This window comes from Cucurbita moschata, unplaced genomic scaffold (genome assembly GCF_002738365.1).
Source record: "Cucurbita moschata cultivar Rifu unplaced genomic scaffold, Cmos_1.0 Cmo_Scf00034, whole genome shotgun sequence".
Lineage (NCBI taxonomy): Eukaryota > Viridiplantae > Streptophyta > Magnoliopsida > Cucurbitales > Cucurbitaceae > Cucurbita > Cucurbita moschata.
In genome coordinates, this window is record NW_019268550.1 from 846,351 (window position 1) to 860,197 (window position 13,847).

The 13,847-nt window shown below is 35.8% G+C and overlaps 3 protein-coding genes and 1 pseudogene across 6 annotated transcripts; all 4 read left to right on the top strand.

The window, feature by feature from the left end:
* Window positions 1-426: 426 nt before the first annotated feature.
* On the top strand, window positions 427-614 carry LOC111430913 (annotated as a pseudogene).
* Window positions 615-4,279: 3,665 nt separating this feature from the next.
* Window positions 4,280-5,586, top strand: LOC111430584 (protein EXORDIUM-like 3). Its single transcript, XM_023066868.1, has one exon. It carries the CDS (start codon window positions 4,315-4,317, stop codon window positions 5,338-5,340), a length of 1,026 nt encoding a protein of 341 aa, XP_022922636.1. The 5' UTR covers window positions 4,280-4,314; the 3' UTR covers window positions 5,341-5,586.
* Window positions 5,587-6,950: 1,364 nt separating this feature from the next.
* LOC111430586 (NADPH-dependent aldehyde reductase 1, chloroplastic-like) lies at window positions 6,951-8,393 on the top strand. Its single transcript, XM_023066869.1, has 4 exons — window positions 6,951-7,215; window positions 7,289-7,665; window positions 7,816-8,174; window positions 8,240-8,393. The coding sequence occupies exons 1-4, from the start codon at window positions 6,958-6,960 to the stop codon at window positions 8,260-8,262; spliced, it is 1,017 nt and encodes a 338-aa protein (XP_022922637.1). The 5' UTR covers window positions 6,951-6,957; the 3' UTR covers window positions 8,263-8,393.
* Window positions 8,394-8,663: 270 nt separating this feature from the next.
* LOC111430588 (UMP-CMP kinase-like) lies at window positions 8,664-12,246 on the top strand. Of its 4 annotated transcripts, none has more exons than XM_023066874.1 (9): window positions 8,664-9,005; window positions 9,349-9,402; window positions 9,613-9,664; window positions 10,518-10,635; window positions 10,725-10,881; window positions 11,499-11,579; window positions 11,645-11,752; window positions 11,872-11,943; window positions 12,034-12,246. In XM_023066874.1, the coding sequence occupies exons 1-9, from the start codon at window positions 8,943-8,945 to the stop codon at window positions 12,049-12,051; spliced, it is 723 nt and encodes a 240-aa protein (XP_022922642.1). In that variant the 5' UTR covers window positions 8,664-8,942; the 3' UTR covers window positions 12,052-12,246. The 4 variants fall into 4 exon arrangements, with proteins under 4 accessions (XP_022922642.1, XP_022922643.1, XP_022922644.1 ...); XM_023066875.1 differs by having other exon boundaries at window positions 12,037-12,246; XM_023066876.1 differs by having other exon boundaries at window positions 12,040-12,246.
* Window positions 12,247-13,847: the final 1,601 nt, after the last annotated feature.

Sequence of the window (13,847 nt, forward strand, 5' to 3'; positions counted from 1 at the left end):
TGTAAATCACACGACCAATTTTTTTTTTTTCTCGGGGTAACTTAAGCTTCAACAATTTTAGTCGTTTCTGCTGTGGTAGTGATTTTGTAGTAGGGTTAAGTGATTAGTAGTCTACACTTAAAATATAAAAAAATAAGGAAATTTACATTTTAATTGAAACATAAAAATAATTAAATTTACACTTCTATTAAAATATAAAAAATAAGTAAATTTACACTTCAATTAAAATACAAAAGATAAGTCAATTTACACTTTGAAACTCCTTTCCGAGTAGGGCTTCAGCTCTCTCTAACAGGGACCTCTTTAGGGTTGAATTAGTGTAAGTTTTCGAAAAGCAAAATATTTTATTTTCGTCCCACATCGGACAGGACGGAAGATGAGATGGACAGACTGTGTATAAAAGGAAACGGAGTAGCCACGGATTCCTCACTTACCTGGACGGGGTGTATGAGCGATCAAGAAGGCTCATTGCCTGGGTTGGTGACCTCCATTGCACATTGGGGAGGGGTGCCCGACCAAGGTCTGTTCAAAGTAGCAGAGCCTACGTCATGATTTGTGGCAGGCCCTACGTCATAATTTGTGGCAGTGGGGGCCTGCGTTCGCGCTGCCCCTGCCCAGTCCATAGTTCTTTACATCGATTTAATTCTGTAACTACGGCGAGAACAAAATTGCATTTGGTTCTAAATTTAAACACAGAGTTGGTTAATGGCGCCGCACATAGTTGAAGAAATTAGCCCCACTAGACTCTCATTGGAGTGTGTTATCATTACAGTGTGTTCATCTGTAAATCTGTACGCACATTTTGGCGATAGCAATTAATTTTGCAGATCACCAATTATTTTTGTTCGTTAAGATTCGTCATCTCGCTTCCACATTAGTAGGTAAGATTTTAAATCCCTCCCGGCAGATCAAAAATATAGATTTCTAATATATTATTTTTGTCTCGTTGCAATTTAAAGATTTTACTAAAAATAACTTTCATGAAGATTTAAAAAAATAAAATACGTTTAATTATTACTCTAATCGACCCAAAAGTTATTATACATCCTATGGGCCTCTTAATGGGCCTGAATATTGGCCATGGGCCGCCGGCCCGCTACTCTGCCGTTAAATGGGAAATTGCCCGTACCTAACTGAGATCTTCAATTTAGCTTAAGTTTACGTCCTCCATTTTTTTAGTACATATATTCTATGCCAAGTCGTTATGATATTAGATAAACACGAATCTATATACCGCATCAGTACGCCATTAATGAAAGTTTAGGAATGTAATAAAAGTTTCTAGAAGATTAAACTATTCTTAAAAAATATTAACTTTAGTCTAAAAGTAATTCGTATTATATCTTTAAAATTAGTTGTTATTTCAAGGAATATATTTAGTTGTTATTTCAAATAATTAAACTGTATAATTAATCCCTCGTAGAGATTGGAATTTGTAATCATTCACATCACAAACATTAATTAAATCTACTTTTTCTTTTAGTTCAATCAAAATTCAAAATCATCATTTTTTACGTCTTTTTCTTTTTTGGGGTAAATATTGATTTTCAGATAACTTTTAGCTGATTGTGGGAAACCTTGCCTTTTACTGCTGTTCATAAAAGAAATCACTTGTGGTAAGTATTTACCGTAAAAAGTTGAAAACCAATTTGGATGTGGGTTAAATTATTTTAGTGGAGAGAGAGAACATATGTATCATAACCCAAAGTATAATAATTTTGAAAACTTATGAAGCTAATGTTCGGACTAAAATGGTAATTGAATCCAATTTCAAAGTAGGGCAAAGTGGTTAGACATGAAATTGAATATTTTGTTGACGTATTTAATACTTTTTATCATTTTTAAAAAATATGTATATTTTACCTGAATGTCTCGTAAAGACCTTTTCTGAAATAAGGAATCCCCGTTTAAACGAAAAATGAGAGAAGGTGCGGAGAAAGATTTATCTCTGTTAGTTAAATTAGACTGGAAATGAAGATTACATTCCCCGGGATACAAATTGCTATAAATATATAAAAATTTCAAAAGACAGGTCCTACCCGTACCAACATTATTGATTTAAATGTAGGGTTGTTATCTTTAAATGAAAGGATGGAGTGTAAAGAATGTGAAGTAAAAGGAGAGATGTAATTTAGTTGGTTAAATGGTGTGGGTCTAATTAATTACATTGGACTTTAATTTTTTGCATATAACTCAACTCAACTCATTTACTCGACCCCATTTTCAGCCTTACATTACCTTATATTAAAATACACATATTCAATTCAACTCCCATTCCTAAATATACTCCTCTTTTTATTATTGCTACTTTTATTAATCATACCCATTTCACTATTCATTCATCTTTGACCACCAAAAGAAAATGTCAAGTTTATTTATTTTTTAATTATTTTCCATATTTACCAAATACATTAATATTTTCTTGACAATAAATAATTAATAAACATTTTGACCCATTGAACTATATTTAAATTTAAATAATAAACATATTATTAAAAAACTTGGGAAAAATGAAGGCAAAGGCATATATGTTATATAGTTAGTTGAGAAGAGGAGCGTGGAGAACAGCAAATAGTAACGCGCCACTTTTGTGATGACGCGTTTGAATCACGTTACCCTAAAGTGGGGTCCACTTGGAGGAGTGGAGTGGGCCCCAGTGAGTGTTCACAGTTTGTTCGTGTTTAGGGTCATCGCAGCTGGGGCCCACAAAGACGTCGCAATCAATCTGAGCTGTACAATGCCAACGCTATTTTCATCCATCATTACTCAGTGCCCGCGCAATTTACTCCTTTGATTATAATTCATTCATTATTAATAATTAATCAAGATTAAACGTCTTAATTAACGCAAAAAAAAAAAAAAAAATTATGACTTGTTTAAATTAATTTTTATTATTTTAGTTAAAAAAAATCGGTACATTGACCAATACTCAAACATGCCCCCGCCAGAATATTCTCCGTGGGGCCGGAGATGAAACGGACGGTCCAGATTTCGGATATCATGAAAACACCTTCAACTTTGATGGAGCTAACACTACGAATGTCCGTTTCTGAGCAAACCCCTCTGTTCTTTTTTTCCACGTCAGCCGGTTGCTTTTTTGTAATAAATTTAAAAAATTACAGGTTCGAGAATGCCCTCCTTTTAAGGACTGCCACCGGAATTTAGGACACCGCGAGGCGGTCCCACACCCCTTTGTCACCCATCTCGCGTTACGAGCGCCCTCTTTTTTTAATTTAATTCATCGTATTTTTTTTTGGGTTGTTTCCATAATTTATAGTAGACATCAATGTTACGGTGGCAAAAATAGTCGATTTTATATATATCATTTAATAATCATTAAATCATATTTAATAATATTAATACCTATTCAATAAAATATTGAAGTATGACTACTCAAATATTAAATACATGTTTCTAATAATAAATAAATATATAAACAAAGCTTCCACGTGGGAAAAAAAAGTACACGTCGGATGAAGGAGATTCCAATTAAACCGGTTAATTACACGTCATTATTCAATTATTAATATACTTTTTAATCTAAATTTTTCATTAAAAAAACGATCACTGAAATCCCAACTAATTCTCAACTGCAAAAACGAATATTTATTGAAGTGAATCACATTTAATGATATTTTCCATTATTAGTTTTAAATAACCAAAATAATTGTTATGAGTATCATAATTAGTATGTTAATATTAGTTAAATTAAAGTGGAAATAAGAAAAGGACATTCGTAGATATAGCGGTTTAAGAAAAAAAATAAAATAAATGACGTGGTAAATATTAGAAATAGTGAGTAGCACGTTTAATAATCAATTATTAACATGAAACATAAATCACTGAAAAAATAATTTAGCACCTATCAAATTATTGTTAATAACTACCATACTATCTCTATATGATTAATCTATTAAATAATTTATTTACCATATCTTGACTTTTACATTAATTTAGATATTATGTTTCTTAAAATGTGACAATTATAGATTTTATTAATCAAATGAGAGACGCGATAGCAAAATAACGAAATGTCGAAAATACCCATCTGGACCGGACCGGACCGGACCGGATCCATTTTCCCGCGATGCGTAGGCCCCACTTTTGCTCTTCCCTTCGCTTCCTCAAAAGAATCTGACTGTCCTCCATTACCTCGCCGATCAATGCCTTGTTTTTCCTTTTCTTTTATTTTTAAAATAATATTAATTAATAAAATCCATTAAAATTTTGAATTTTTGAAATATATTCCCTTCTCTTATAAATAGATGTGGAGCTCACACGCTTGTCATTTTGTAGCCTTCCTCAACCCCCCAAATGGAACCTTCACTAGTTCCGCCCGCCGCTATCTCTGTCCTGCTGCTCCTCCTCCTCCTCACTCCGGCCGCTGCCTGGCGCCCTTGGCCTCATCTCGCCAAATCCAACGCCTCTGATGACGCCCTCGTCGCCGACTCCAAGAAATACGAGGGCTCGTCGGAGTTCGTTCACTTGAAGTACCACATGGGCCCAGTTCTCACCGCTAATATAACCGTCCACATTATCTGGTACGGCACGTGGCAGAGGAATCAAAAGAAGATCATCCGCGAGTTCATCAACTCCGTCTCCGCTCCCCATTCCAAATCCCCGTCTGTCTCTGGCTGGTGGCGGACTGTTCAGCTCTACACTGACCAGACCGGAGCCAACATTTCGAGCACGGTCCGGCTCGGCGAAGAGAAGAACGACCGGTTTTATTCCCATGGAAAATCGCTGACTCGGATGTCCATTCAGTCGGTGATTAAAAGTGCCGTCACGGCGAAATCTCGGCCCCTGCCGATAAATGCCCGGAACGGACTCTACCTTTTACTGACCTCCGATGACGTTTATGTGGAGAATTTCTGTGGGCAGGTTTGTGGGTTTCATTACTTCACGTTCCCTTCAATTGTAGGTTATACACTGCCCTACGCTTGGATTGGGAACTCGGAGAAGCTTTGTCCCGGTGTTTGTGCTTACCCATTCGCGGTGCCGAGTTACATTCCGGGGCTGAAGCCGATGAAATCGCCGAACGGCGATGTTGGAGTGGATGGAATGATCAGTGTGATAGCTCATGAAGTGGCGGAGTTGGCATCGAACCCACTCGTGAACGCATGGTACGCTGGCGGGGACCCAATAGCGCCGGTGGAGATCGCCGATCTCTGCGAAGGGATTTACGGGACCGGAGGAGGAGGATCATACACGGGCCAGTTGATGGACGGTCATGATGGGGCCACGTACAACATGAATGGGATCAGACGTAGGTATTTGGTCCAGTGGGTTTGGAATCATGTGGTAAATTACTGTACTGGCCCTAATGCACTGGACCAGTAGTAGAGGAATATTTCTCCCGTTTTTTTCTTTTTCTTTTTTGTTTTTGTTTTGTTTTATCGTCTTTAATTTGGGACGGGGGGTATATTTTTGGAGTGGGCTTTTGGGCTTCTGGGGGTTGTGGGCCTTGTGGGCCTTGTGAGGTCTGGCTGTTAATCAGTAACTTAGTAGTTAAAAGGCAGTTAATCACGTGTTAATAACAAGATTTCCCTAATACTAATTTCGTATCTATGAAGCTTGAGAAAACAACGAACAAATAGAACCACTTTTCCCCCCATGAAATTATTATTTTCAATATATTTAATGGAATTTGTTATATGCACTTATGTAACTATATGCATTATTTTTATTCATTAATTGTTACATTAGATGTAAATCTTTCTCAAATAATTGTTGCATTTTAATTTTAGTTGTAGCAGTTAGATCGTCCAACAGTGATCCTTTAATATGAATAATAAAAAATGTCGATGTCAAACAAAACCAAGTAATAATAGCTATAAAGTATTGTAATTTATTACCAGATCTTAGTTGAAAAAAGAACAAAAAAAATTCCTTATAAGAGTATTTTATAAGCTTCGCGAGAAAAATCAAACCCAACCAGCATTGTTCATTATTATTATTTTTATTTTTTTATTTTGAAAATGGAAGTTTGAGGGAAAATATCTAAAATCTAGTAAGGAAATAGAAAAATATCTAAGAAAATGAGGGGAGGGTTAAAAGTAAAAGTAAAAAAAAAAAAAGTAAAGGTGGTGGAATGATTGAGAGCAATTGTGGTGCGAGTAAAAAGTGAGATAAGGGTCACAATCAAACAACTAGAGAGAACAGATGAGACAATAGCGTAACGACAATTTATTTACTTTTTTTTTTTTTTACTGTTTGTGCATGCATACTTGAAATAGTTCAAAAGAGAAAAAAATATATATATATTTACCATAATTAATAAATATTCTTTAGTTCGAATTCCAATAATTTTTTTTTTTACATGATTAATAATAATAATGACAAGTAGCTCAATCAAATTCAAATTAATCTACAAAAATATAAAATTCAAAGCGTCAAATTTCTGTTTTCTTTGAATTTTTTGTGCGTTTCTTGGGATTTGAGCCTTTTTTTTTTTAAATTTTCTGATGTTACCTCTGCTCACACGCTTCTTTTTCCCCCAACAAATGCTGCCCTACATTTCTGTTTTTGTTTTTATATTTTCTTCTGTATTTATTTATTACCCTAATTTCAAAAAATAAAATTTTAAAAATATAATGATCAATTTCACATAATTTTAACATTTTAATGATTAATTTTACAATGGGCGATTAAATACTTAAATACTTAGTTAAATTACATCTCATTAAAATTTCACATAATTTTATTTTAATTTATTCAAGAGATTTGGTGCCAATCGAAATATATGCCAATTGGAAATTGGAGTCGCAGGAGGATGACACGGAACGCCCGAGGGTGTGTAAGACTCGACCTACGTGTCAGCCGCAAGAGATGGTGATGACACGTTGACACTCAGCAATCACCCCATTTTCCACGTATATATTCCTCTCGAATTTCCACGTGTATAAAACCCCCCTGTATCTCTAAATCAATCAACTCGTAATTTCCCCCCTCCAGTTTATGCTTTCTCGGCTCTGTTCCTACTCCATTGGAGCTTCTTCTTCTGCTTTCTTCGGTGGTTGTCGCAGTGCTGAGTTTAGAAATAGTTTCATTCCGCGCAGTTGGGCCATCGGCGGTGTTGGGTTAGTGAGAAACATGGCATCTGAAGGCCGACAATTTCCTCCACAGAAGCAACAAGCTCAACCTGGCAAAGAGCACGTCATGGACCCAACTCCACAGTTTACCAGCCCAGATTACAGGCCTGCCAATAAGCTTCAGGCACCTTTCCTTTCAATCTATTTTCATCTTTAACTCTCTGTTTCGTCTTCAGTTTTGAGGTTTATGGGTGCAGGGGAAAGTGGCGCTGGTGGCGGGCGGGGACTCCGGAATTGGTCGGGCCGTGTGTTACTGTTTTGCTTTGGAGGGCGCAACTGTGGCCTTCACGTACGTCAAGGCCCAGGAGGAGAAAGACGCCAATGACACTATTGAAATGATTAAGAAGGCCAAACACGACTCTGCCAACAACCCGTTGGCTATAGCGGCTGACTTGGGGTTTGATGAAAACTGCAAGAGGGTGGTTGATGAGGTGGCCAATGCCTACGGTCGGATTGACATTTTGGTTAACAATGCGGCCGAGCAGTATAAGGCGAGCTCTATTGAAGATATCGACGAGGAGAGGCTCGAAAGAGTGTTCCGAACCAATATCTTCTCCTACTTTTTGACCACCAGGTAGGTAGCAAGGAGTACCACATTGGCTAATTTAGGGGGTAAACAAGCATGAGATTATAAATAAGTAATACATCTCGATCAGTATCATATTTAAATTGGACGATATGAAAATCTTATGGTATCTAAGATTTGTTGTTTTGAGTTTAATAGGCATGCATTGAAGCACATGAAGGAAGGGAGCTCCATAATCAACACGACCTCGGTGAACGCCTACAAAGGAAACGCCAAGCTGCTCGATTACACGGCCACCAAAGGGGCAATTGTGGCGTTCACTAGAGGCCTGGCGCTGCAGCTGGCCACCAAAGGGATAAGGGTCAACGGCGTGGCGCCAGGGCCAATATGGACTCCATTGATTCCGGCCTCCTTCGACGAGGAAGAGACTGCTAATTTCGGGTCTCAGGTGCCCATGAAGCGAGCCGGGCAGCCCATTGAAGTGGCTCCCTCATACGTCTTCCTTGCCTGTAACGCTGATTCCTCTTACATAACTGGCCAAGTCATCCACCCCAATGGTAAGCTATTATATATTTATAATTATTTATTTATTTATTTATTTGCGTCTTTTTGTTTTGTTCAGGTGGGACTATAGTGAATGCTTGAGGGGGAGGAGGAGTTCGAGCTCTGGTGAACGACATAGTTGTATGGAATTTTGTTAGGGAACTTGCAAGGAAAATCCAAATAATGTAAAATATTCCTACTTCAAATAAAAGTTTTCCCTTGCAAAAAAAAAACATAAATATAATATGTGATTATAAATATTATTGTGGTGTTATTAATTAATAATAATAATTTTTTATGATGGAATATATTTTAGAATTGTAATGTTCCAAGCTTTAAGCCAAGAAAATAAAAATTATAACAAAGTTATATCGTAAGGAAGGAAACAAAAAAGAAAGAAGCTGAAGAAAATTAATTATTTATGACATTAAAATTTTAATTAAAAACGGAATTTATTTTTAGGGCTCATACTGTAGGAAATTAAAAATGACATGATCGTGGACTTCCCTTGGTGAAATCCAAGTCCCTTTGCGCGAGGTCTCAACGTGGATCCGACTCCATGCCGGTTTCATGGCGTTCCTGTCCGGCCCATTTATGATCAACCTCCGGAGGTGACCTTGACAGCAGCTTGTAGCTACGTGGGTAACATTGGTTTTGAGCCCAACTCAACTACGCACTTCAGGTGTTCGACCAAATGTCTCACTGAAAATTTTTAATCCCATGAACCATTCGATCTTGCTCAACTAGAATACAGCTTCTGGAAGAGAGCAGGAGATCAAAAGATGTGGAGACGAGTTACTTCAGTCTCTCATTTGACGTTCGCCCACAAGTCCACTGTCAATAAGGTAAGTAATTACGCATACTCTGATATCTCGAGCTAGCTAGCAATGAGCGGCTGCGGCTGCAGCCAATGTGTTGATTGCTCTTCACTTTCTTCTGGGAGCAACTTATTTCATTGGCGTGTTTGGGTTTTGATTGGAAAAATAATGCGTATCTCTTACAACCATACGCATTTATCGAAGTTTATGAATATTTAGGGATTCCATTGTTCTCCATGCTCCATTTCTCTACTTTTAAGAAATACGACTCACCGAAGTTTGTGCTGTAAAATTGCTCCGTATAAAAACTGTGTTCATTTTTTTTGCCTTATAACCAGTTTTACCTCTTTTATTGCTGATACCATTGCAGAATGCGTGTACGTTTAAGTGTTGGGAATCATTTACCACTGAAATACCCAGAAAGGTAATATGATTTTGCCTAGCCTCACTATTGTCTCCGGATTCTTCATATCATGCCACAGTTCCTCTCTTAATCAAATGGAAAATACCTTAGTGATCACACGTTGAAGCATTTGCTCCACATTGAAGATTTATATGCACGTCTGTTGTTTATTTATGTCATTCTGTCTACATGTTTGGAGTAATTTTTGGATTGTTTTTTATTTGGGTGCAGGAAAAAACTACCTATCAAAGAGCTAAAACGCCATTCATAACTTTTGTATTAGGTAATGTTCCCTGCTTTTTCCTCCTCTTCATTTTTGTTGACAGTGAAGGATTCTTTATTTAGATTTTGTGGTCAATTATACATAGTTCCGTCATAATCTAGAAGGTGACTAGGAAGCCAAGGGTGAACATAAGTTCATCTATTTTGGAGTTCTTTTCCTCCAAGGCTTATGGCTCAAAGCATTTAAAAGTAAGGTTCATAGCTCTAGCGATGACATATGAACCTTGCTTAGTCAGCTTCAAAATCGCCATGTTTGTTTCTCAGTGGGGGTTCTTCAATATTCCAAGTACATGTATTGTTCTGTCTTAATATGAAGCTGGATGAGGAACTGAACGAAACGGGGGTGTAATGTGTCTTAAGAGTTTATTAATTCATTGTCGTGGAGGTCCCTATTATAATGTTTTCAGCCTAAAAAAACGTAGTCAAAAGTGAATTAAATATCGAATAAAAAGTGTATTTTGTTTGAGGGCTCCATACAAGGCGTTGAGCCTCGATTAAAGGGAGGTTGTTCGAGGGGATGATTGTTGAGGACTATTGGGAGGGAGTCCTACATTAGCTAATTAAGGGGATCGTGAGTTTATACCTAAGAAATACATCTTCATAGGTATGAGGCCTTTTTTTGGAAAAACAAAAGGCAAACTCATGCTCGAAGGGTACAGTATCATAAACATCAAATTCTCATGCCCACAATACTGGCTATACCGTATGGCTAAACAATACGGAAATGTCAGGATTTGCATAAATAAAGGGTTCTTGTAAGGAAGAACAGAAGAAAGGATGTCCTCAATTTCAATGAGATGGCCTAGATGCTTATATATTAGGCCTGAATATACTAAAACTGGCAATGCTTTCAGGTGGCCCTGGAAGTGGCAAAGGTACACAATGTATGAAGATTGTTGAGAACTTTGGGTTTACACATTTGAGTGCTGGAGAGCTATTAAGGAGGGAAATAGCTTCTAATAGTGCAGATGGGTAATTATGCTTCGTTTTCCTTATTGAGAAAACTTCCATATCCATCTAACCTCTGACGATGTCTATTGATTGTGAATTTCTATTTTCAGCATCATGATTCTCAACACAATTAAGGAAGGAAAAATAGTTCCTTCGGAGTTGACGATCAAACTTATTCAAAAGGAAATGGAATTAAGTGACAATTATAAATTTCTCATTGATGGGTTCCCACGGAGTGAGGACAACAGGAAAGCATTCGAACAAATTGTAAGTTTCTTCTATACCATACTCTTTCTATTCAGTTCTTATTTCCTGTGGTGAAGATTTTTTTTTTTTTAATAAATCAACTCTAACCGCTTGCTAGCTGATATTGTCTTCTTTGAGCTTTTCCTTTTGGACTTCTCAAACGCGTTTGGTAGGGGGAGATTTTCACACCCATATAAAGAAGGCTTCACTCTCCTCCCCAACCCCAACCGATGTGAGATCTTACAATCCACCTCCTTTGGGGTCTAATGTCCTCGCTGACACTTGTTCCCTTTTTCAATCGATGTGGGACCTCTCAATCCATCTCCTTTGGGGCCTAGTATCCTTACTGGCACATTGACTCGTGTTCGCCCTTTTTGGGGCTCAACTTCCTTTTTGGGGCACATCACCCCTTTGTAATAACCCAAGCCCATTGTCAGAAGATATTGTATTTTTTGGGCTTCCCTTTTCCGGCTTCTCCACATTTCTATTAAAGAATGCTTTGTTCTCCTTTTAACTGAGATCTCACAAATACTGAGATCTAACGATGAAAAATCACATATTCCACATTTTTGCAATTTAACATATATGCTTGAGAGACCTGCTTGGTGTATAATACAGTTCTGTCATTCATGATGCAGTTTGGGGCAGAACCAGACGTTGTACTCTTCTTTGACTGTCCAGAAGATGAGATGGTGAAGCGGGTGCTCAATCGTAACCAGGTAACTAATCTTTCGGTGTCGAAATCTCTCTCACCGTTACCATCTCAAAATGACATATTTTGCAGGGAAGAGTTGATGACAACATTGACACAATCAAGAAAAGGCTGAAAGTTTTCACGGCCTTAAATCTTCCTGTAGTCAATCATTATCTGGAGAAGGGAAAGCTTTACAAGGTATTTTATTCAACTCCTTCTAGTGTTGGAGGCATGCTGCTATTATTACTTGCCTTGACCAGTTATTTGAGCTTATTGAATCCAAATTCATACCTTCGTTAACTGCGAAAATGTTGCAGATTAATGGAGTTGGAACAGTGGATGAAATATACAAACAAGTTCATCCAGTTTTTTCATCATTTCATTTTGAGGTATTTTGTTTCTGTTTTCCACACGTTGTTGATCAGCTCCCAAACATTGTTTTTTTTTTTTTTTTCTTGACGGGAATCAATTTTGTTCAGAAGCAGGTTAGAGTATGAAAGTGTTGTGTTGTTGATTAATCGGCTTACGTTATAAGTTACGTGGAGGATGATCCCTGTCTGTGCCTGGAGAGAGCTACCCTTCATTTCCGTTGAAGATCATTGTGAGTTCATTTCCCTAATTACAGCTTTGTTTTGTTTTTTTGTTTTGGTCACGCTCATGATTCCTGTGAAAAATATTTAACAATTGCAGACACAAAAGCTAAAATAAAATTTTATTAGACATAAATAATTAGTTAATTTTTTTTAATGCAAACTCATAATTCAAATGTTAATAAAAAAAAGAACCATTAGGATTAAACTAGTCCAACAAGCTTCATATATAAAAATTAAAAGACATTTTTTAGTTTAATAATTGTGAGAGAATCCAAGGCCTTAAACTTTAACTACGAATTTATAATAGGGGAATCAAAGGCCACCGCATGATGCAAAATCTTGGAAAACAAAATTTTATCCCAAATTGATGTGTAATTATTATAATAATTACATTTTAATTAATCACCTTATAGGCTTATAATATAGGCAAGAAATGGAACCGACTTACTTTAAGAACACCCTGACTGTAGACTTGACGTCCCAGCCCCACCAAGGTAGCACACATTGACTGAAACTCAAATCCAATTTTATTTCAACTTCCAACTATAAACTTCCATTACATTATTTTCTAATAATTTAAACTATTATTATATATTTTTTATGAACAAAATTATGTAGTTTTGTAAATATTTTTGAAAAGAAAACTGAAATATAGTTGTGAAAAATTAATGGTTGTAATGATATTTAAGGACACGTCACAAGATTTTTTATTTATAAATAAATGAAAAAAACAATTATTGAATTGAAGGGAGGGTCCAGACATTATTATTACGATTGCAGCTTATCTATAGTACTATCCCCTTCAAAACCTGCTTTCGATTTTTTATTTTATTTTATTTTATTTTATCATTTAACCTAAAGTTATTCAATTATTTTATTTACAAATAAAAGTAATCAAATATAGAAAGAGAGAAAAAAAAAAACATGTGAATTAATTTGACTGGTATGCCCAATTAAAAAACACGAAATTAAAATATTCGAGAATAAAATGAATCAACTCAATTATAGGCGGTGATGGTGGAATATTTAAGGAAATTAAAACTTGTTAGAGAAAATTTTATACAGTTTTTTCAAGTATATTAATAATATAAATATAAATATCATGTGAAAGCCGACAAAAGCATGAAGCTGCTAGTGAGCTGGTCTGTGTAATGTCGGCAGGCAAATATTGGTCCCTCTGGTATATATTTTTTCAAAAATATTTATGTACTTTCTTTATATATAAATATATTTTGGACAGAAAATCCTATTCTCATCTACCCATTTATTTTACTTTGACTTTCATCCCATTTTTTGAAATGCATTTTCAGATAAATCCCCTTTTATTTTCTATTTCTATTTCTTTTTAATGACCTCTAATTTCATATCCACTATGCCTTTCGTTATGTACAAATGAAAAATTGATATTTGTAATTAAGTTGACACATCAAAAGATTCTTCTTTTAATAATTTTTGTTTTGTAGCAAAAATAAAAAATAAAAAAAATTATGATTTTGACTGTTTTGTTGCTTCCGTTACAACAAGTCTCTATCTTTGTTCATGCAGTCCTAAATGCTCTGTTATTATAAACTCATTTTTAATTGTTTTTCATTGATTTGATTTTTAACATTTAACCAAACTAGGATTTTAACCCTTTAATTAGATATTCTAAATTATTTTATTTTAATTAAATAAAAATATAAACCTGTGTATAAAGCATA

Bases quoted from the DNA above. Each gene is read 5' to 3' on its own strand.
- LOC111430584 (XM_023066868.1), top strand. From the start codon at position 4,315: ATGGAACCTTCACTAGTTCCGCCCGCCGCTATCTCTGTCCTGCTGCTC.
- LOC111430586 (XM_023066869.1), top strand. From the start codon at position 6,958: ATGCTTTCTCGGCTCTGTTCCTACTCCATTGGAGCTTCTTCTTCTGCT. The intron at 7,666-7,815 runs GTAGGTAGCAAG...TGAGTTTAATAG, and splicing joins TCCTACTTTTTGACCACCAG to GCATGCATTGAAGCACATGA. The intron at 8,175-8,239 runs GTAAGCTATTAT...TGTTTTGTTCAG, and splicing joins CCAAGTCATCCACCCCAATG to GTGGGACTATAGTGAATGCT.
- LOC111430588 (XM_023066871.1), top strand. From the start codon at position 8,943: ATGTGGAGACGAGTTACTTCAGTCTCTCATTTGACGTTCGCCCACAAG. The intron at 9,403-9,612 runs GTAATATGATTT...ATTTGGGTGCAG, and splicing joins CCACTGAAATACCCAGAAAG to GAAAAAACTACCTATCAAAG. The intron at 10,882-11,498 runs GTAAGTTTCTTC...TTCATGATGCAG, and splicing joins GGAAAGCATTCGAACAAATT to TTTGGGGCAGAACCAGACGT.